The sequence below is a fragment of the Ochotona curzoniae genome, unplaced genomic scaffold (genome assembly GCF_017591425.1).
Source record: "Ochotona curzoniae isolate NIBS_2020 unplaced genomic scaffold, NIBS_Ocur_1.0 scaffold_4701, whole genome shotgun sequence".
Taxonomy (NCBI): Eukaryota; Metazoa; Chordata; class Mammalia; order Lagomorpha; family Ochotonidae; genus Ochotona; species Ochotona curzoniae.
Window position 1 is genome coordinate 83542657 of NW_024467122.1, and position 22757 is coordinate 83565413.

Below are 22757 nucleotides of genomic sequence, written 5' to 3' on the forward strand. Positions count from 1 at the left end.
AGGCAGTTGGTGAGTCAGAAGGTCACTGTGTGGGTCCATACTGAGGTCTGATAAAAGAGTAAGGCAGGAAACCATTGGAAGCCTCATGAGCCGTGAGGAAAATGTAAGTTAAGTTTAGGTGGTGTTCCCCTGTGAAGTGAGGCAAGTTTTTGATCTAGTTTAGGATATCTAAAAATTCCTTATTCTGAGGTTGATGATGTGTATAAATAGTATTTAGGTTCTGTAAACTACAAGAAAATTAATAGTAGTGTAGACTTCGATTTCTTTGTAAAGATGTCTGGTGAGTATTGTGTCGTGAAGACAGCAGACTGTGAATCCGGGCGAGTGTTATTTCTGTGATACTGCAGACTCCCAATCTCGTGACTGTTCTCTGGATGTGAGGAGACCGTTTCGTGGAGTCATATTTCAGGTGATAGGTTTGTCCTTTCTTCCGAGCTTGAAAATTTGGTGAGACTAGATGTTTATTTGGTTTATGGATTCATGTTCAGTGCTAATCTCTTACATTGTCACTTTTCCGATAAAACTTGGCAGTTTTCCCCTGAAATTTATAGGAAAATATTTGATTTTCTGAATCATCAGTGGTAGTGTCTACTTTGTGTTTATGTGAACTCCCTTTTTATGGTGTGCTGGCAGTTTCATTGATAATTTGATTATTTCTCTGGAATACACTGTGGTCTATAGAATTTTTTAAAAGTACGTACATACTTGTCTGAGTGGAATAAGTTGATTTGTTTTTCATCTGATAGTCTGCAGACTGATGCTTTGACATGCAGCCAGAACACAACCTTCATGGGAAATAATGGAAATCTGAATATTGATTATGTTTTAAATGGAGAACTCTGTTCGTGTATTAAGAATATAGAATTTATTAAAACCTGAGTTTTACAGCATATAAATAATTAACCAGCTGTATTAATTCACCTATTTTAAAAATCAGATTTTTAAATCCTTTCGGGGCCAGGGATCTGGTCTCTTCTGGATTAATGCAAAACACTGTGCTAAGTGTTTACTTCTTCTGTCAGTAAGTTTACAATTTAGTTACATCTCAAAGATAGCACTTGTCATACTATTCACTTCACCCTAAAAATATCTAGCTACTTTTATGTATTCAGATGCATATTTTATGAAAAGCTGAATCCAGGAACTGCAGGGTCTTGGCAAGTGGTTGGTAGGGGGTCCAAGCACTTGGACTCTCCTCCCTCCCTCACTGACATAAGTGCATTTAGCAGCCAGCTGATTGAGAAGTAGAACAGCCAGGACTGGAACTGGTGCCTATGTCCCAGGCGATGGATTAACCCACTGTGCCACAATGCCAGCCCCAGCTATTCTTAATAGGTACCAATAATAATAGCTTTCTTATGTAGGTGCCAGTTGTGTCACTGTAAAAGTACCAATTGCTTAACTTCCCTGGACTCTTAATTAAAAATGCAGCATCAATTTCAGAAAGTTAAAACAGCTACCTTTACTTTCACATACACACAGACACACACAAACTGTGTTTGCTAGTGTCTGTAGCCGTACCCTTCTGATTGCCTCTGAGCAAAAAGGTTTTGATCTTGTTTATTTTATTTCAATTAATTGCTTTTCCCTATAGAAAATCAAATTTGGAGAGCTCTAATAGTATGCTCTTGCTGGGCTCTCATCCTTTCTGTTTAAATAATGCAGGTACTTTGATGGAAACCTGGAGAAGCTCTTTGCTGAGTGTCATGTAATTAATCCAAGTAAAAAGTCTCGAACACGCCAGATGAATACAAGGTCATCAGCACAGGACATGCCTTGTCAGATCTGCTACTTGAACTACCCTAACTCGGTGAGTATCTGGTAGTTTAAGGCTAGCACCGACTGTATTCATTATATTAATAAAAGAAATCTTGGGGGTTAGAGGTAGTAGTGTTCTGTCAACACTAAGCAGTTTTCTGTCAGCAGTGTAGAAGGAAAGGAAGAGAAATAGGCAGAAGCTTGGTTTCCTGTATTCCTCACCCCCATTTACTTTTTATTAAAATGACTTTTCCCAAGTTGTCATTATACATTGAAATATTTCTGGAGTTTATTTTCCATGGTGGGAGGAATTACGTAATAGGTAGACAGTGAGTGAAATTGATTTTCCTCAAAATTAAAATCTACATAAATTGTTTTATTCTTTATTTGAGAGACAGAACTCCCATCTGCTGGTGCATTCCTGGTTCTGGGCTGGCAGCAGGAGCTGGGAACTCCATCCAGGTCTCCCGCATGCACTGACAGGAACCCATGTGCTTGGCCCGCTGCTGCTGCTTTTCTGAATCTGTGTTGAAGCTAGAAACACAAGCCAGAACTGAGACTGAAATGCAGGCACTTTGATGGGGGATTCTCAACTGGTAGTCTATAATAGATATTTCCAGCTTGTTTTTTAAGTAGTCAACACCCCTACAAAATGAGTTAAACACTGTTTGCTAAAGATTTTCATTTATAAAAGTCCATTTTAATAGAGATTTTGCGTATTATAAAGGGGAGCATAGAACACACAGTTGCTGTTTCTGTTACAGCCCATTTTTTTTTTTTACTTTTTTTTTTTTTAAATAAGATGATCTACTTTGGAGTATTTAAGAAAGAAATTTCTTATGCTTTAACAAACGTGGTTTTCCTGTAAAGACCTTACTTTATAGTATTTGTAGAATGAATGCAGTTACTTAGAATTCATTTTTTAAGATGGTTCGGGATGTTGAAGAAAAACGTAGTTCTGTTAAACATTGCAAGAATCTTTCATATCCCTTAGTTTAAATATTATGCAAAATTTTTTAAAGATTTATTTATTTTTGTTACACAATTGGATGTATATAGAGAGGAGGATGGACAGAAATATCTTCTTCCCGATGATTCACTCCCCAAGTGAGCACAATGGCCAGTGCTACTCCATTTCGAAGCCAGGATCCAGGAACCTCCTCCGGGTCTCCCACACAGGTGCAGGGTCCCAAGGCTTTAGGCTGTCCTTGACTGCTTTGCCAGGCCACAAGCAGGGAGCTGGGATTCAGGGTTACTGGGATTAGAACCAGTGACCATATGGGATCCTGGCACTTTTCAAGGCGAGGACTTTAGCTGCTAGACCACAGCACTGGACCCAAATATTAAGTAAGTCTTTATTAATTATTTCCTTCCAGGTCATTCTGGTTTTAGATGTTGATATATTGAAAGTTTTTCCTTTCTTGATAAATGTTAACCAAATAGTTTCATCTGTGTGCCTTTAAGAGAGCACATTTTAAAGAAGCTAGTTGATACTTCTGAGTGATCAGGGATAAGTTCTGAAACGTGAGTATATAGAATCGATGTGTTGAAGCAATAAAATAGTATTAATAATAATTATTTCTATTAAGATACTTTAGATTCATGTTTTGACCATTTCTTTGCCACTTGTATAGTTCCAAGGTTTATTAATATTTCTGTAAAGTAATACTAAGGCCTAAATAATTTGTCCCAGACTAAACCTGATTTACTCCTTGGAAGTTTTTCTCCTGTTTCTATATAGCTAGTTTCTGCTTAATTTAAATCTAATGTGAATAGTGAAGCTAAATGCTTACAAATAGCTACTTTTCCAGTGTATTCTGTTATCATCCAGCAAAACTGGAACTGAAATCTGGAGTGGAGATTTATAGTAGAAGTTCTCCTTTGTACGTGTAGCTGATGATGAATATGCCATTCATTCAGCACACGGATTGTTCTGTAAGTTAGAAACATACAGGAAAGTAAAGACATTGTTTGTCTTCAAATAATTTACATGTTAGCTAGGTAGATAAATATGATATTCAGAACAAGAAGTACTATAAGGCCCCCAAAACACAAAGCAAGGCTATTATGGGAGTATGTTGGAGGGATTCTTAGGCTGTGTTTGTTTTCTGGCTGAACTCCACATAGAAGCTGGCCTGTAAACTCACCAGAATGCTAGCTAGGGAGGCGAGTTACACAGGAATGGAATGGCAGTGTCCTTTGGGCAATATGGAATGGCATGTGGTACTCAAGGACTTCAGAGAAAAGTTAATTTCAGATTAAGAAGCAATTTATTGATGACCTTTGAAAGGATGATAAATAGTGGTGATGGATCCCTGACTCTACAGAATTGTACCATAAAATTCAAAATTTAAAAAAAAAAGAAAAAGATGAGATAGACTACACTGCATGAGCCAAAAAGTCACTAACCTAAAATGAAAGTGTGAGGGAAGTGGCAGTAATAATGTAAACAAATTATTCTTTTACTGGAAATTTATCTACGTACGGGAGAAGCAACATGGTTGAAAGGGTAACAGTGATAAGTGAAGCATGATGAAAAACAGAAGAGCAAAACTAGAGCTAATTTGAATAGTGTTTTGTTTTCCTGCTTGAAAGCATGAGAGAGCAAGGGTAAAAGTGAAAGAGAAACAGAGAGGGATGTGCAGTCAGAAGTTGATGCTGGGCCATACCTGAATCAGGAGCCCAGAGCTCCATCCAGGTCTTTCTTGTAGGTAACGCCAGCTCAAGCACTGGCGTTATCTTTTGCCTCTCTAGATGTGTTTATGGGAAGCTTACAGGAAATAACTTGATCTGGGACGTGGGCATACCAAGTGGCTGCTTCAAGCTGCTGCACAACGACAATACCTATTCCTTCTCATAATTTTTAAGACTGGTGTACTGAAGGATAATTTTCTTAAAGGTTGATGCTTTACAGAGAGGGTGGGTTTCATTTGCTGGTTCATCCCCAAATGGCTACAGTGGCTAGAGCTGAGTTGATCTGAAGCCAGGGGCTGCTTCTGTGTCTCCTACGTGGGTGCAGGGTCCCAAGGACTTGAGCCATCTGAGGCTTTCCCAGGTCATAAGCAGGAAACTGGATCAGAGTTCGTGGGGAGAGGGGATACTAAACTAATTGGTGCCCATATGCCAGTGACAAGCGCCTGTGCTGAGCTGGTTGCATGCAGCCTCATAAGGAGGGTAGTTCTAACATTCTCAGGTAGAAAACTGCTGAAGTCCCCATAAAGCTCTACTCATTTATGGAGTCAGTGGGCAGCTTAGGGTTGAAGTTCCACATTTTAATTCTCTTCAAACATTTGTACTTTTATTTGCATACACCTTCAGTGCTTTTGTCCTTTTGGAGATCGGTTTAACTTCATGTAATGCCACGTAAAAATGGGTTTGCAATAAATGCTTTTTGTCACTAAATTTATAATACTTTTGGAATTAACTGTTCTGTGTGATCTGTCCTTAATTTCCTGAACCTGTGTTGCACCCAAATTATTAGGACCTACCCTGCTCATCTTTGTTATGGCTAATTATGTAGATTCTTTTTGTTTTTGCTCTTGCTTTCTAAATCTTTTATTTATTTATTCATTTGTTTGTTTGTTTGAAAATGAGTACTTTAAGAGATCTGTCATCAGCTTGTTCACCCTCATATGACTGCAACACAAGGGCTGAACTAGGCCAGGAGCCAGGAGTTTTCTCCAGGTTTCCCACTCGGGTTCCTTGGGCTGTTTGCTGATTTCCCATATGATTGGCAGGGAGGTAGATTGAAAGTGGAGGAGCCAGGACTTGAACTTGCACTCATGGGAGCCCAGTGTCACAGGCAATAGGTTTAGCCTTACCTGCTAAACCTATTCAGAGCTTTCTTCAGCCTGGCCAGTTAATCACTTTTTTTTAAAGATTTATTTTATTTTTATTGTAAAGTCAGAAATACACAGAGGAGAAGAGACAAAGAGGAAGATCTTCCATCTGATGATTCACTCAAAAAGTGACCACAACGGCCAGTGCTGTGCTGATCCGGAGCCAGGAGCCAGGAACTTCCTCCAGGTCTCCCACACGGGGGCAGGGCCCCAAAGCTTTGGGCCATCCTCGACTGCTTTCCCAGGCCACAAGCAGGGAGCTGGATGGGAAGTTGAGCTGCTGGGATTAGAACTGGCGACCATATGGGATCCTGGGCGTGTTCAAGGCGATGACTTTAGCCGCTAGGCCACCACACTGGCCTTAGTCACTTTATAGTATTTTTTGAGTCAAGGTTGTTTACTAACCCATCGCTACATTGTGGAATGTAACCTAGGCTATAAAATATCATTTTTAGGGAAATTTTTAAAATGTAAGATTTTAAACAGATAAAGGCGGAATTGAGGACTGTGAGGAAAGGTGGTGGCTACCCTCACATCAGAAACCCTGCATGGAAGTTGGTACTTGTTCCAGGACATGTTACTGGCAGAGTGATGTAGTCCAGTGCTCTTCTGCTTCTCACCCATTGTGTCTTACACACCAGGCAGCTGCAGTCAGCCTTTATAAACTGTTTCTAGTGTAGGAAAGACTATTCTTAGTGTTCTTGTTGGTGGTTGGCATTTGTATCTCTGTGGGTAAAGTGGTAGGAGGTAGCATGTTTTCTGTTACTCCCTTTTCTCAGTACCATTCTCATCTGTTGCAGATAACATTCTGAAAAAGAACTTCTTGTGTTGTCTTTTTTTTTTCCCTTAATGAAGTTTTCTGACAGTATGAACAGGAGTGAGTTGAAGGAATAAAGAACCTGTTCCATGAGCCCCACTTGTTGAGGCCATGTACTTTTCGGTTTTCCCAAGGAGTGTCAAGTCAGACAGGAAGACAGATAACCCAGGTCCTTTTCTTGTGACGGGCCCTTGAATAGAAATTGAATGGTGTTGGCTTTGAGTGATTATTTATTAGCCACTTGACCATTAATATGTTGACTTTCCAGATTTTTTTTTGAAACAGTATAGCATGTATATATATATATTCAGCTTTTTGAAGTTTTACATTTGTTCTTGTTTTACTTTTCAAAAAGATGTGCATTAGAATTGTCGGAGCAAGTCAGAGCCGAGTCTCTTTACCGAGAGTAGTGAAATGGAACTCACTTATGTTCAATGCTATCTTACATGTTCTGTCTGGAGGACACATCCCAAGACCCACCCTCAGCCTCCTAAGACTCCCTTTGTACTTCACAATGTAGTTGATATGCATGCTGTAAGCCATATCAGAAACATCACAAGTATATTTTAAGTAAAAGCTAATCAGAAAGTGTAGCTGAATAAACACTGAACTACATATAGGAACCAAGAAAACAATTTAAAAAAACTGTCAATAACTGGTGACAAGACGGTATGGGAGTTCTTCATGTAGAAAACAAAGGGAAATAAAGAGACAGCTTTGGATTTGCAAAGAAGAAAGGAAAGTCAGAAAAATAACCAATACATAAGCTGGCAGAAGAGAGCAGGGTAGAATCATCCTGGCAGCCACAAGAGTGCAGCAGTGAAGCACTGCAGACTCGGATGAGTGTGGGAGGATTCAGTGTGGGACAGAGCAGGCATCTCCAGTAAGGCTGACCTTTCAAGAGGGAAGGAGAGATGTCGTAGCTGTCCAGGCAGAAAGTCGTTTTCCTGCCAGCTTCTGAAATCAAAGATAATTCAGAAACTCAAGACTGACATATCTCACTATTTAGAAACAAAGTGCTTCTACATAGCTGCTCCACTTTTTATCCATCTTCGTGTTAATGTACCTGGGAATGGCAGATAAAAGACCCAAGTACCTGGACCCTGCCACCTACTTGGGAGAGACCCAGGTGGAATTTTAGACTTTGGTTTTTTTATCTGGCCTGGCCCTGGGCATTAGCAACTAAATCAGAATAACAAAGTTCCTTTCCAACCTGCATTTAAAAATGTATTTATTTATTTGTCTGAAAAGCATAGTGACAGGTCTTCTATCTGCCTGATGCCTGCAATGGCCAGGGCTGGCCAGACTTAATGCCCAGAGCCAGGAACTCCATCTGCTTATACCACCTGCATCCCCTCTTGGAGTGCCTATTCAAGTCCCACCGGCTCCACTTTGAGTACAACTCCCTGCTGCCACACTGCAGACCTGAGTGGAGTTGTGGATTCCTAGCTTCAGCCTGAACCAACCTGGGCTGTTGTGATCCTTTGGGAGTGAACCAGATTGATTCTTCATTGATCAGTCTCTTTTCTGATCAATGCATCCATTTTCAAATAAATAAATCTGAAAATATATATAGTGTTAAATCTTTTTATGCTTTTAAAAGTATTACAAAGGAAATCCGAGGTGCATGCTCAGTGTATCATGCTAATTTACCTCGGCTGTCAGCGATGGGCAGTTTGTGCAGCAGTTCAAGTCCCAGCCGCTCCAATTCCAATCCAGTTTCCTGCTTATTGCTTAGGAAAGCAGCAGAGCATGACACAAATTCTTGGGCCCCTGCACCTACATGGAGACCTGGAAGAAGCTCTTGGTTCCTGGCTTGGAATCACCCTAGCTCTGTTGTAGTAAGTTGTAGCGATCCCAGAAGATAAAGGATCTCTCTCTAACTCTTAACTTTCCAGTAAAAGTGGATAAATCTTTTTAAAAATTCAGAATCAAATCTAATGAATTATTTCAATTTTGTTTCTTAAAGTTTGTCCTAGAATACATTTATGTGAGAACAAAGATGTAGACAAAAAATGCAAATGTCCACTGATAGGGAACTATAGTAGGACATCTTCATGGGCCTGGCATAGTAACCTAGTGCTGGGGTCCCATATGAGCACCAGTTTGTATCTCTGTGATTCCTTTCCTGTGTCAGCTCCAGGCCTGGCGCCCACACTCACCTGGTGGAAGTGGAGTTTTTCTCCTCTAAGCTGGGTCCCGGATCCCTGCTCCAGTCTCCATGCCTGGGGACAAGGGATGAGGACGTAAAGTTACCAAGCCTGCACAGAAGGACCAGGGCCCGGCGCTATGGCTCAGTGGCTAGAGCCTCACCCTGCATGTACTAGGATCCTATGTGGGTGCTAGTTCATGCCCTGGCTGCTCCACTTCCCATCCAGCTCCCTGCCTGTGCCAGGGTTAGCAGTCGAGGGTGACCCAAAGCCTTGGGACCCTGCGTGGGAGACCTGGAAGAAGCTCCTGGCTCTTGGCTTTGGATCGGCTCAGTTCTGGCTATTGTGGCTCCTTGGGGAGTGAAGCAACAGAGATCTTTCTGTCTGTATCTATTCTTCTTGTAAATCTGTCTTTCCAATGAAAAAATAGATATATTTTTAAAAGATATACCTGAGTGCTCTGTTGTGTTACCACATTGGACATCTGTACACGGGAGGATGTGGAGCTGTTCCACACGTACATACGTGTTAGTGCAGCTCTGGAAGAATGAGCAAGACTTAGAAGGAGCTTCTGTTTCTTGGTAGATGAGACAGAGACCAGAAAGCAGGAGGAGGGATCCTCATTATTTAGCATAAATTCAGATTCCTAAATCATAATCAAAACCTGTATTACTTAATTTAATAATAAGTATTGTAAGATATTCTTATATTGTTTTAGACCTTTTGCAAGTGTATTTCCTAGAACTTGTAATCTTAATATAGTGATTAAAACATTAAAACTTTTTTGTTTTGTGCCTGGTGCAATAGCCTGATGTCTAAATCCTTGCCTGCCTTGTCCAGGATGCCATGTGGGCACTGTTTCTTGTCCTGGCTGCTTCACTTCCCATTCATTTCCCTGCTTGTGGCCTGATAAAGCAGTAGAGAACGTCCCAAAGCCTTGAGACCCTGATCATGCATCGGAGACCTGGGAGAAGTTCCTAGCTCCTACCTCCTGGCTCCTGGTCTCAAATTGGCTCAGCTGCAGCTGTTTGCTGACAGTTGGGGATGATCACCAGACAGATCTTTCTGGATATGTGACTTCCCAATAAAAATAAATGGGGAAATTTTTTTCTTAAGGATTCTTTAATCTTTCTTTGGAGTGCAGATTTTTGAAGAGATAGGTCTCCGACCCTCTGGTTCACTCCCCAAATGGTTGCAACAGCTGGAACTTAGCTGAGCTGATCTGAATCTTGGAACCTGAAGTTTTCTACTGCTTTTCCAGAAGTGAAGCAGTCAGAGCATGAACCAGAGCTCATATGGGATGCCAGTGTCACAGGGCGGAAGGCTAGTCTGTTGGGCCACGGCACCAACCCCAGAAAGTTTTAATAATTCCTCAAAGAAACCTAGTCATACATTGTCTCAGCCTTCATTTTATTACAAGCCCCCTAGCTCTAGGTAAGCTCTGAGGCACTTTCTTTCACTATGGATCTGCCTAGTCCTTACTGAGGTAAAATGAGCAATAGTTTGTTTTTGCGATTGGGTTCTTTCTTTTAGCATAGTATTTTTAAGGTCCCTCTGACCTGTGTCTATATTCATTCTGTTTTTGTGTTGGTTTATGTTCCTTTCTGTGAATCGTCTGTTTTGTGTGTTTGCTAGTTGATAGACATCTGGGTTGCTTTTACTTTTTGACTGCTCAAACTAATGCAGCTACGAACACTTTCACATAGATTTTTATCTGGGTGCATTTTGTTTCTTTTGGGTATGTGTATACTGTGTCCTATGGTAATTCTTTTAATGTTTAGTTTTTTGAGGGGCTGTCTGATTTTTATCTTCCCCAGTGTTCCTATGGCATTTTAAATTCCCTTCAGTAGTAATATTCTGTTTTCCCACATCCTGACCAACACTTGTTATTTTCTTTTTTATTACAGCTCTACTTGTGAGCTTGAAGTACATTTCTGTAGTAGCTAATGATATTGAGTGCTTTTTATATATGTATTGGCACATGATGTATTTAGTACAAAGCTGTTTCCTGCCTTTCCTGAAATTTATAAATAATTACCAAAGATGATGTTCATGTATTTGCGTGTCTGTTGATTTTGCTAATTGAATGTTCACTTTAAGATTCCATTAGTTTTTGTGGAGTTGGACATGGCCATTGTGGGAAATGGGACCTATCAGAGCCTCATATCACTGTATATAGTGATTCTTCTGATGTCTTTGTTAAATTTCATGGTTTTTCCCACCCTGTTGTTTTGTTGTTGCAGTATTTCACTGGCCTTGAATGTGGACATAAGTTTTGTATGCAGTGCTGGAGTGAATATTTAACTACCAAAATAATGGAGGAAGGCATGGGACAGGTAAAGATGCTAATCTGTTTTTGTTGGATTTCTTGTAATGTTTAGACCCCTGTGTCAATTTAACGGTGAAGCTTTTGTGTTAACAAGTCTCAGAAAAAATGAGATTTATAGATTAAATTTATAGATTTCCAGAATAAAATACTAAATCACAACAGGGTTTTTGTGTTTACAATGGGCATTCCAGATACAGATGGATTCTAGGTTAAGTTTTTCTTGTGTAAACGTCAATATTGGAGTATCTGTCAGGCTAAGCTGTTTGGGCATTTTATCTTTTAAGTTGAAAAACTATTTACTCTTGTCAGGATTTTTAGTTACTATATGGTGATAAACAGACATGCATTGCGTTTAAGTAGAAAGGGGGTATAAAATCCCCATTAAATATCCCAGATCCTAGCAACCTGCCTGGCCATGGTATGCATTCAGTAAATATTTGTTAAATGAATACATAGTTTAAATTTCAATCTTTTTCAGACTATTTCGTGTCCCGCTCATGGTTGTGATATCTTAGTGGATGACAACACAGTTATGTAAGTATTCTTGATAGATGCTGCATGTTGCATATCAGTAAGGGGGCTAAACCAAACTAGCTTTCATTCAGCTCCCCCAAGGAATGAAACATTAAGAAGTCTGGATTTTTAACTTGCTTAAATGTACAGTCACTGTTCTGGATCTGAGTAACTGTTGGAACTCTACAGGAGGAAGTGTGTCAGTTGAGGTGCTGAAATGTAGATAAGAGTTAAAAGCAGAGAGAATTATGTGATACAACTTTGGTACAGGATTAAAGGGAGACAAGGGTTAAGAGTAGGAGCAATCAAGAGGCAGAGCTGAAAGACATCTGCTAAAAGAAGAAGGATTCATCAGCAGGAGATGTGGCCTGTGATGCAGCTGAGACAGTTTCTGGCAACTCTGTGGTGAACTTTGTGGTGAACCTCCAAAGATTCCCTGCTAAGCAGAAATGAGTTGGCCCCAGGTCGTCCTGCCAAGTTCTATGATTGACAACATCCAGGGAGAGTGTTTTTGTGGAATACTGATATTGTTCCCAAAGGCCCCGCTGTTGTGGAAAGTTCTCCTTAGAAGGAGAAAGAATGGTTTCTGAGCCTGGAATTCTCCCAGCCTCCTTTTTTCCCAGTTCAGTGCTGCTTATGCTTTAAGCGCACCTAACAGATTTTGTACCAGGTTGCTGGTTTGAGGACTTGAAGGATCCCATACAGGTTGCTTAATTAGTCCTCGGTAATTAACCATATTTAATTGTCTGTATGCAAACACTATGGTTTCCAACATGATATAATTAAAGCAGTTATATGCTGTTATGACTGACTTTAACGTCATAAGATCTGAGAAGCTGACCTGCCTTGCACAGTTTCCCTGGTTCTGTCTACTTAACATTAGTCTGATCTATTTGGAGTATGTTTGCTGTTGTTGCCAGCTTAGTAAATTGTGTTTCCATGATTGTTTTAGGCTAGTAAAAATGGTCTGTGTATCTTTTCAGCTGACTTCCTTACCTCCTTTCAGTAGCGTATTTCTACATAAGACAGGTATCCGCTCATCCATTCCACAGACATTTACTAGGAACCCACCTGTTAGCACATATGTACAAGGGAGCGAGAAAAAAAAAACGACAGTAGAGTGACTTTTCAAGAGTTTGTTTTGTTTTTTGTTTTGTTTGTTTGTTTCTTAAGATATAAGTATTTTTTTGGAAAGACAGATTTCCAGAGAGGAGATACAGAGAGAAATATGTTCCATCTGCTGGTTCATTCTAAGTGGCCACAACAGCAAGACTTAAGCCAAGAGCATCTTCCAGGTCTTCTAGGACTTCCATGTGGGTCAGGGTCCCAAGGCTTTGGGCCATCCTCTATTTTTTTTTTTCCAAGGCCGTAAGCAAGGAGCAGGGTAGGAAGTAGAGCGGGTGGTAAACGAATAGGTGTCCATATGACAGGGCGATGCTGGAAGGCAGAGGATTAGCCATTGCACTGGCCCTGTTATTTACTTTTTAAAATTTACTTATTTGAAGGAGAGACAGAGGAAGGTATCTTCTTTTTCATCCCCTGGTTCACACCCCAAAAGACCACAACAGTTTCTACTGAGTCAAGCCGAAACCAGGTGCCAAAGGACCTCTTTTGGGTCTTCCAATGGGTGGCAGAACCCAATTGTTTGGGCCATCCTGTGCAGCTTTTCCCAAATAATTAGCAGAGGGCTGGATCTGATGAGGAGCAGGGGAACTTAAACGGATGGCAGGTCTACCCACTGTACTGCAGTACTACCCCATAAGTCGGTATTCTAAGTGGGTCATAATCTCAAGGCCATGAATTCTATAGTTGCTAAAACAGAGTAGAAATTTATATATATTTATTACTTATAGCATTTTATAATAATAACTTATTATATTTCATATATTACATATTTGCATATATGATTTAATCATTTAATTACTTGTGCTTGATTCAGTAAAATACATAGTTTTTTTCCCACACTAATATCATCATATCATCCCCCGACCCCAGTATCTGAGATCCAGAGAGAAACAAAGGGAGAAGCCCTACCCAACCTTCCACCTATCCCAGGTCGTCCCTGATGCAGGACATGCTCTGAGTGTTCTTCTCAAGCAGTTTTGATCAACAGTTCTGAAATGTTGCCAGTCTTGTGTTCCAAGTACAATGAAATCTATTCAGAATTCTCTGGCTGATATAGTCTCTTCATGGTTGGGCTTCTGAGATCAGCAATTCAGTTGGAGGGATCTCCAAAGAAACTTTGTCTGAGGTGATCCCAGACCTGATTCTTGTGTTTGCTAGTACATGGTCCAGCACTGTCCATCATCCCAATCAGCTTATGCACATGCTAGTGGTTGCAATTGCTGCGTTAGTTCTGTTACCAGACCTGTTTTCCACTTGAACCAAATGGTTGTTGCAGTCCAGCCCAATCCTGCCCACTTCATACTCAGCACTCCTAAAAACCAGTGGGAGCTACAGCCTAGTCAAAGTGACTCCCCATAACCCCCACCAGGCGTGCCCCCTACCCTCGTTCCCATGCTTGCCTGTATGTACTGAAGACTTGTTCAGTCTGTCCTACATTCCATTTAGCTCTTGTACATGTTAGTGGTCATGGAAGCTTAGTTCATCCCAACCCGCCTTACTATCCAGCTCACACATATGCTGGCAGGTGCCTTTCTGTCTAGCCATGCCTGCCCCATCTTGGTTTTTGTGCTCTCCAGTCAAAGTGGTAACCCAAGAGGGAGGTGTATGCACTCTCCAGGTGATTCAGGAGTTTAACTTAACAGATTTAGTCCCCTGTGCCAGCCTCTGCCAGCTGATGCTGCAGCAAAACCCAACCAACCCACACCTACTTCGCACCAGTTTTTGCTTGCACCAGTCAGAACAGTCACCCCAGTCTGGCTTTTCCCTGATCAGCCTACATGAGGCCAACAGATATTGTAGCCCTGCTTGGTCTGGTCCGCCCCCATCCTTATTTATGCTCTCCAGTGGGAGTGGTGGTCCAGCATGGGGGAGCCCTCCAGATTCCCCCTACCGGCTTTGCCCTCTCCCTCCCTGGTTCTCATGTGTGCTGTTTGTGTGCTGCAGCCTCATCTGGTACGGCTCACCTCACCTTGGCATTCTGTAATGCGCACTGGTTTGTGTTGTGATCAATCCTGGCTCATCCAACACTGTTTTCTGGTGCTTGCATTTGCCAGCGGGTGATGTGAACTGGTTCAGCCTGGTCTGCCCCTGACCTATGCCAAATGTATACCCATGGTTTCAGTTCCCTGCCCTGGTCTGGGTTGCTCCCTGTCGTGGTTCTTGTGCTCACCTACAGCAACTGTGTCCCAACAGAGGAGTTTCCCAAGCTCCTCCATCAGAATCTCTCCCAGTGTCAGATCTCACACACACTGTTGGTTCCATGGGCCAGCCCTACTAATTCTGCCTCCTGTCCTAGCAGGAACAGTGGCCTTTCCTGACTGGCCTTCATCCATTTCCAGTCTGTACTGTTGGGTGTTTCTGCCCAGCGTAGCCTGTCCTACACTTACCCTTGTTCTCAGTTCTCACTAGCACTAGTAAGTGCTGGAGTCTAGCCCAGTTTGACATACTCCAGACCCAGCCCACACTTGTGCTGATGGACAATGCAGCCATGCCCAGACTAGACAGCAGTTCCCACTCTGGCTTTCTCATTCACCAGTGGGAACCACAACCCAACCAGGCCATCCCCTTAGCTCCCTAACCAGACTTCTTCCCAGCCATAGATCATGTGCGTGCCAGTGGTTGCTCTGACCCAGCTTGGCATAGTCTCACCTGTCTTGGCCTTTGCTTTAGATGCTGTAGCCTGGTCTGATCGGGCCTGCCCCGAGACCTAACTCTGGCTTGTGGGTGCTCACACCTGGCCTTACTCAGTCTCCTCCCATCCCTGGCTCATGCAAACTGGTTGGTGTGGTAGCCTAGCCTGCCATGACTTATGTTCCAGTCTGGTTTCTGCACTTGCCAGTGAGCTAAGGTTTGCTCAGCCCTGTCTGATCCGCCCTCTTCCAAAACCAACCTACGATATAGTCTGCTCCTCCATCTTAGCCTAGTATGAACTGGTGAATGTTTTGACCTGGCCCATCCCACACCCTGTATTAGGATGCCCATGTGGGTACTGCATCTTGGAGCTACCCAGACTATCCTTGGTCCCTGTGCCCATGGGTGTTGACAGATTCAATGGTCACACTTAGCTTGGCCCCTCACCACCCCAGCTCTTGAGCTAGGCAGTGAGACCTGCATTTCCATAGGTTTTGGCAAACATATCCCCCCCCAAACTCTACCTCCAGACCTGTTTCTCTCGCGTGTTCATTAGTGTCATGGTCCAGCATAACGTGACCTGTCCCCTGTTCCAACATTTAGTTCTGCTGGACAGGCCCTCAGCCTTCGTGTTCACGTGGGCTGGCATGTGGTCAGCAATGTTCCAAGCTAACAAGCCCAACTCTTTTTTTTTTTTTTTTTGGACAATCCTTACATATTTAGAGGAAGAAGCCCCACCCAGTTTCCCACCCACCCTAAGTCCTGGATGTGGGGCATGCTCTGAGATACTTGATCAAGTGGTTCCAATAGTTCACCATTCATGGGTCGCTGCCAGTCTTGCCACTCCAAGCACGATGTGGTTGTTGAAGAGTCCATTGATTGACACAGTCCCTTCTAGAGTCTCCATTTGCCCAGTTTTTTGCTGCCAACAGATAGCTGAGGTTGTTGCTTGACTTGTTCTGTCTTTTCTTGGTTAGGACTCTGAGTCCAGTGTCTCGACTGGGGAGATCCTCAAAGAAATTTTGAGGTATTCCCAGTCCAGATTCCTGCGTGTTCTAGTAAGAATAGGGCCCGGCACCGTCCATTGCCCCGATCAGCTGGTGGTTGCAGTTGCTGGGTCGGTTCTGTCTCCACCCGTGTCCTCTTGTAGTCCGGCCTGGTTCCGCCCTGGACACACTTGGCCCTCGCACGTACCAGTAGGAGCTGCAGCCCAGTCAGGGTGGCCCACAGTAACCCCAACCAGGCCCACCCCTTACCCTGGCTTGCCAATATGTATGGCATACTAGTCCAGTCTGTCCCAAATACCCTTCTGTTCATATACTTGCCAACGGGTGTTGCAACCTACTTCCATCCAAGCGTCTCATCCAACCGGCCCTAACGGATGTTGTTGGGTGTCTGTCTAGCCACCCCAGCCCCCTGTCCTAGTTCCCATGCCCTCCCATGGAAGGTGATGACCCAAGAGGGAGGAGCCCACTATTTCCCTCCCAGGTCACTCCCATTCCAGTTGTGCCCTCTCCAGTTGGCCCTGTGGTTCAACTCGACATGTCTAACCCTTTGTACCAGCTTCTACCAGCTGATGCTACGACCCAGCCCCAACAACCCTCACCTACTCTGATTGTAGTTTGCACCAGTGGGAATAGTCAGCCCAGCCTGGTTTTCACTCAGTCTGGTCCACATGAGGTGCGCAGGTGCTGTGTCCCTGCCTGGTCTGGTCTACCCCCTACCCAGCTCACGCTCCTCAGTGTAAGTTGCTGTTCAGCTAGGGAACCACCCCTTATTCCCCTGTCAGCTCTGCCTCCTCCCTTCCTGGTTCTCCGTGTGCTGGCTGGGTGCTGTGGCTGCATCTGGCTCAGGCTACCTCACCTTGGCATTCCAAATTGTGTGTTGCTTTTGTCACGATCGGACCTGGTTCGACCCACACTCTGTTCTGGCGTTCGGATTTACCAGTGGATGACACGAACAGATTCAGCCTGGTCTGCCCCCGACCCATGCCAAATGAAGCCCAACTCTTGAATTACCATATGGGCTGGTGTATGAGTCTGAGCCATACAGATCTTCCCATCTGTCCCCTCCAATCACCAGGTCTCAGTCCCCTTGCTCTTACCTGCAACTACAGTGGCCCTGTCGTTGAGTATCCCGCCAGATTCATTCCTCGGCTACATGTAAGGTGGCCTTGTCTATGAGTGTTCTTAGACAGTAATTCCAGACCTCCAGGACCCCAGAGCTCACCAGTGAAGCCCAGCTACTTTGTCTTGCAGCTTTGCACAAGGAGCTAGGAGCCTCTGTAGGAAGCCCTGCCCGGCATGAGTTCTCTCAGCCACAGCCACATGCCTGGGAGATTCAAACACCTGCACCTCTAAGTAGACTTACCTGGACTCCACCCTGAACTGTTTGTTTTAATTAATGTTGTCTGATCATATATCTTCATGATTTATGACGTTATTAACTAATAATTTAAAGTTTGTAAATTGTTAGTGAATTGTCACTGTGAGCTTGAGATGGATGGGGATGGTGTGCGAAGCAGGCAGGGTTAGCCTTATAGACCATTACCTTGTCTTTAGCTTTTACTGTGAGGCAACAGCGTGGGAGTTTTGGGAAGAGGACTGATAGGATCAGAGATGATTGGTTTGACTGCTGCTGTTTAAAAAGCAGACCCCTAATGTGGAACATTACTACACCAGAGCAGGACAGAGATGACAGCAGTTTAGGTCAGGATGGCGCCAAAGAAGATAGTGAGAAGAGTAAGAAATGGTTGGAGTTGAGTCAGGATTAAATATGAGGAAAAGAGATAAAGTAACAGTTCAGTAATGGCTGCAGGATTGTTTTGATCTATGTGATTAAATGATTTCCAATGAGAGTAGGTATTACAAAGATGTTAATTATAATACTGTAACTCATGTGGTTCAGATGTCTATCAGTGGGGAGGTGGAGTGACATAGTTTCTGGATGGTTTATGAGTCATGCTGATAAATCTGGTAATAATGTCCCTCTGGATTCATTCCTCACAGGGTACAACAGTACATGTGATTAACTTTCTATTGCATTATCCTGTATTGACTTATAAACGTCTAGATTTATAAAATGTTGCATTATTACTCTTCCTTCCTGATAGTCACAGATGATTTTTCTTTATATTTGAATATAGTTTGTATATCAAAAGCGGAAAACTTTTTTTTTTAAGATTTATTTATTTATTGGAAAGTCAGATATATAGAGAGGAGGAGGAGAGACAGAGAGGAAGATCTTCTGTCTGATGATTCACTCCCCAAGTGAGCGCAACAGCTGATGATCCGGGAACTTCTTCCGGGTCTCCCACGCGGGTGCAGGGTCCCAAGGCTTTGGGCCATCCTCCACTGCTTTCCCAGGCCACAGGCAGGGAGCTGGATGGGAAGTGGAGCTGCCAGGATTAGAACTGGCGCCCATATGGGATCCCGGTGCGTTCAAGGCGAGGACTTTAGCTGTTAAGCCACGCTGCTGGGCCCGGAAAACTTTTTGTAAAGGAATATATTATTATTAGCTCTAAATTTAAATCTTTTTTTAAAAAAGAGTTTTATTTATTTTTATTACAAAATCAGATATATAGCGAGAAGGAGAGATAAGAGAGGAAGATCTTCCGTGAGATGATTCACTCCCCAAATGAGTGCAACAGCTGGTGCTATGCCGATCTGGAGCCAGGAGCCAGAAACTTCCTCCAGGTCTCTCACATGTGGGTACAGCGTCCCAAAGCATTGGGCTGTCCTCGATTGCTTTCCCAGGCCACAAGCAGGGAGCTGGATGGGAAGTGGAGCTGCTGGGATTAGATCTGGTGCCCATATGGGATCCTGGTGCATTCAAGGCGAGGACTTTAGCCACAAGGCCACACCGCCGGCCCCTCTAAATTTAAATCTAATGTTCATTTTTTCAAGGCATCATGTAAGCATGCATCATGGTTTAACATTAGCATTAGTAAAACAGTCCTTATGTTTACTGCCATAGCGCTCTAGTTAGCCAGGTATTCACTCATACTCAGGGGTGATTAGACACAATTTGACCCTGTGCTCAGCATATATAGTAGGTGTTGAGACCAAGTCAGTTTGTTTATCTACAGAGCTGCCATCTGCTAGGAGCATGGGTTTCATTGCAGTTTTCAAAGGAAGGTGATAGCAGAAGGTTTTTGTTGCAAGAATTAGGTCACAAATGACCAGAGTGAGTGACTTTTAAGTAGCCTCTTGGGCTACAGTTGGGTATCAGAAATGGTTAGGGTCTCATATCAGAAACAATGTAAATAATAGTATGTGTGAACTTGTTTGGCAACCAGGACATCTGACTGGGTCTCATGCTTTATTATAATATAAAACTCTTTAATTGTTTTGAAGTTTATGATTCACAGTATTGTGTAACCATCATCCTCGTCATTTAATTTCAGGTTCTTTGCATCATCTTATTTCCCATTATGCGATCAGTATTCACTTCCCGTCCCCTTCTCCCCTCATCATAGTAGTAGCACTTAGCTGTTTGCTGTCTGGGTATATGCCTGTTCTGGACATTTTATATTGATGATGTCATAAAATGTGACCTTGTGACTGGTTTCTTTCTCTTTTAAGATTTATTGTATTGGAAAGGTTGATTTAGAGGGAAAAGGAGAGACAGATCTGCTTATTGGTTCATTCTTCATGTGGCTGCAAAGGCCGGAGCTGAGCTGAAGCCCGGAGCTGGGAGATTCCTCCAGGTCTCCCACACGAGTGCAGAATGCCCAGGCTTTGAGTTGTCTTGTGCTGCTCTTACACGAATCATACGAACTAGTGCCCATATAGATCCTGGCACATTCAAGGCGAGAACTTTAGCCACTAGACTACCGCGCCAGACTCTGTAGACTGGTTTCTTAGGCTCAGCGTCTTTTCAGCAGTTAACTTTTTAAAAAATCACTATTTAATTTTGAGTAACTGCAGGCACACAAATATTTTTTCAGGCCCTAGTTTGAACGTTTGCGAGATGTGAAGGAGATATTTATTGAACCCTTTCTATAGGCCAGGCACTATGCTGGATGCAGGAATCCTTTCTGGGTGTCTAAAATGATAAAATCCGTGAACGAGATGTCTTGGGTGCCATAGCAACTGAGAGGGAATCTACATCTAGCTGGTATGGGGAATTAGGAAAGGTGTTCTCAGTGAGTTTGGCTGAAGTCATACCAGGACACTGCTAGGTCTTCCATTTATTGAGTACTTACTGTTATCCAGGCACTTTTCTCATAACTCTGTTTTTGCTGTGTGTTTACAGATTAGTCATAATCCCTCAGTTCATAGCTAAGGAACTGGGAGGCTGCTCTGGCCTGTTCTCTGCTAGAGTCTCCTACAGACACATTGGGAAGGGTGGTGTTTGCTATTAGTGAAGAAAATCAGAGGTTGTGCTTGAGACAGGAGTGCATTGAACATGATAGGGTGGAGTTTTATGGGAACAAAGTGGCAAGTAGACTGTGGAGCTCCAGACTGAGGCCAGGAAATACATTGAAATGAATTAGATTGGGCTGCATGCAGGTTAAGTTCTTCCTGGGTTTTTCAGTGGTTCTGTCTGCTGCCTTCCACACCTCCCACTCCCTGCACATTTTCATCTATTTTCCTAAACACACTCAGAGATGTACTTACCATAAATCCATTAAGCCTCAAACTTAGCTTCAGGGTTCCTCACTTTTGTGGTCTCATGTAAGTGTAAGTAAGTCTTGGAGATTGACTGTGATTGTAGAGTTTTATTTGGACAGGAATGGCAGCCAGGTCACAGGCAGTAAGCATTTTTGTTTTTTAACTGCCAGGAGTTCTCAGTAAAGGCCCTCAAAATTATATAAGCCTTAGATGTCACAAAATGTGGATCCATTACTCAATATTTTTGTCAGTAGCATCTCTCATTTCATAGCACTGACTGAGATGGAGTGTAAAGGAAAGGGCCAAGAATTGCCATCTTTTAAAGCACAGCCTCAGCTTGGCAGTGCTTGGTAAGTTGTTAGAGTGTAATATGAACTGCATGGAATAGGACGTTTAGAGTGTAAGGAGCATGGGGAGCAAGTCTACCAAAATAGAACTCTAGGGACTTTGAAGCAATTTGTGACGTTGTATTTTGTAAATGTTGGAAATAATCTCTGCAGAAAGCTTCTTGATAAATGTTTTGTTCTTGGTTTCAGGCGCTTGATCACAGATTCAAAAGTTAAATTAAAGTATCAGCATTTAATAACAAATAGCTTTGTAGAGGTAAGTGATTTAAAAATTCTCATGCAAAATTCTGCTTATTAATGTAAATTCTATTGAAGCATTTTGTCCCTTTTTAAAAAAGATTTATTTATTTTATTTGAAAGTTATAGTTTACCGAAAAAAGAGAGAGAGGTATTCATTAGTTTACTACCCCAAATGGCCGCAATGGCCCAAGCTGAAGTAATTAGAAGCCGGGAGCTTCCTCTGAATCTCCCATGACAGACCATTAAGACAAATCTCTTCATAGTTGTTGAACTTTGTTTTTTGTTTTGTTTTGTTTTTTGTAAGATTTATTTATTTTTAGTGGAAAGGCAGATATATAGAGAAAATGAAATGCAGAAAGATCCCCCATTTGCTGGTTCACTCCCCGAGTGGCTGAAACAACTGGAGCTGAGCCTATCTGAAGTTAGGAGCTTTTTCTGGGTCTCAGACATGGGTACAGGATCCCAAGACTTTGGGCCGTTCTCAGCTGTTTTCTCAAGCCACAAGCAGGGAGTTGGATGGAAGTAGAGTAGCCAGGATGTGAACCAGTACCCATAGGGAATCCAAGCACTTGCAAGGCAAGGACTTTCAGCCAGTATTGGCTACTATGCCAGGCCCAATTCTTGACCTTTAACGGCCAAATTTTTATAGTGTTCTTCCTTGCAATGATGTATCTTTCTGTGTTCACTCATGTTTAAGAGAATGCAAGGGGGTCGAGGGAGAAAGGGCAGGAAAAGAAAGAGAGAAAGAGATTATCCATTCTGGTTCATTCTCAAAATGTTTGCTCCTGGGCCAGTCTGAAGTTGGGAGCTTCATCAGGGTCTCCCATATGTTTGAGGAGCCTAAGCAATTGAACCATCTGCTGCCTTACCAGGCCATTAACAGGGAGCTAGATCAGAAGTGGAACACCCAGCACACAAACCAGCATCCATGTGGGATTCCAGCACCATAGGTGGAAAATTAGTTTGCCAAGCCATTTATTTTGAGATTGTCAGCAGACTTTTGAATTTTACGACAGAGTGTTACTCAAGCTGATTTTTCTTCCATGATAAGAATACTTTTAAGGGCCTGCACATTGGTTCAACTTGTTGATCCTCAACCTCCAAGCACCAAGATCTCGTATGAACCAGTGTTGCTAGCTGCTCCGGTTCCCATGCAGCTCTCTGCTTATGACCTAGGAAAGCAGTCAAGGAAGGCCCATAAACCTTGGGACAGTGCACCTGTGTGGGAGACCCAGAAGAAGCTCCTGGCTCCTGGGTTTGGATCTGCTCAGCTCCTGACATTGAGGCCACCTTGGGAGGGTTGCACTCTGTCTCTCCTTCTGCCTGTAAATCTGCCTTTCAGAAAAAGCAAAAAAATTTGTAATGGTATTTGCCTTTGAGGAGCTGAGATTAT

The 22757-nt window shown here is 42.8% G+C and overlaps 1 protein-coding gene across 1 annotated transcript in view; it reads left to right on the forward strand.

The window, feature by feature from the left end:
* Positions 1 to 22757, forward strand: part of ARIH1 (ariadne RBR E3 ubiquitin protein ligase 1) — an 80988-nt gene that overhangs the window by 35246 nt on the left and 22985 nt on the right. Inside the window, exons 3-6 of the mRNA XM_040969548.1 lie at positions 1666 to 1810; positions 10808 to 10900; positions 11372 to 11427; positions 21314 to 21380. Of these exons, the coding sequence (XP_040825482.1) occupies positions 1666 to 1810; positions 10808 to 10900; positions 11372 to 11427; positions 21314 to 21380 (361 nt within the window). The remainder of the gene's footprint in view (positions 1 to 1665; positions 1811 to 10807; positions 10901 to 11371; positions 11428 to 21313; positions 21381 to 22757) is intronic.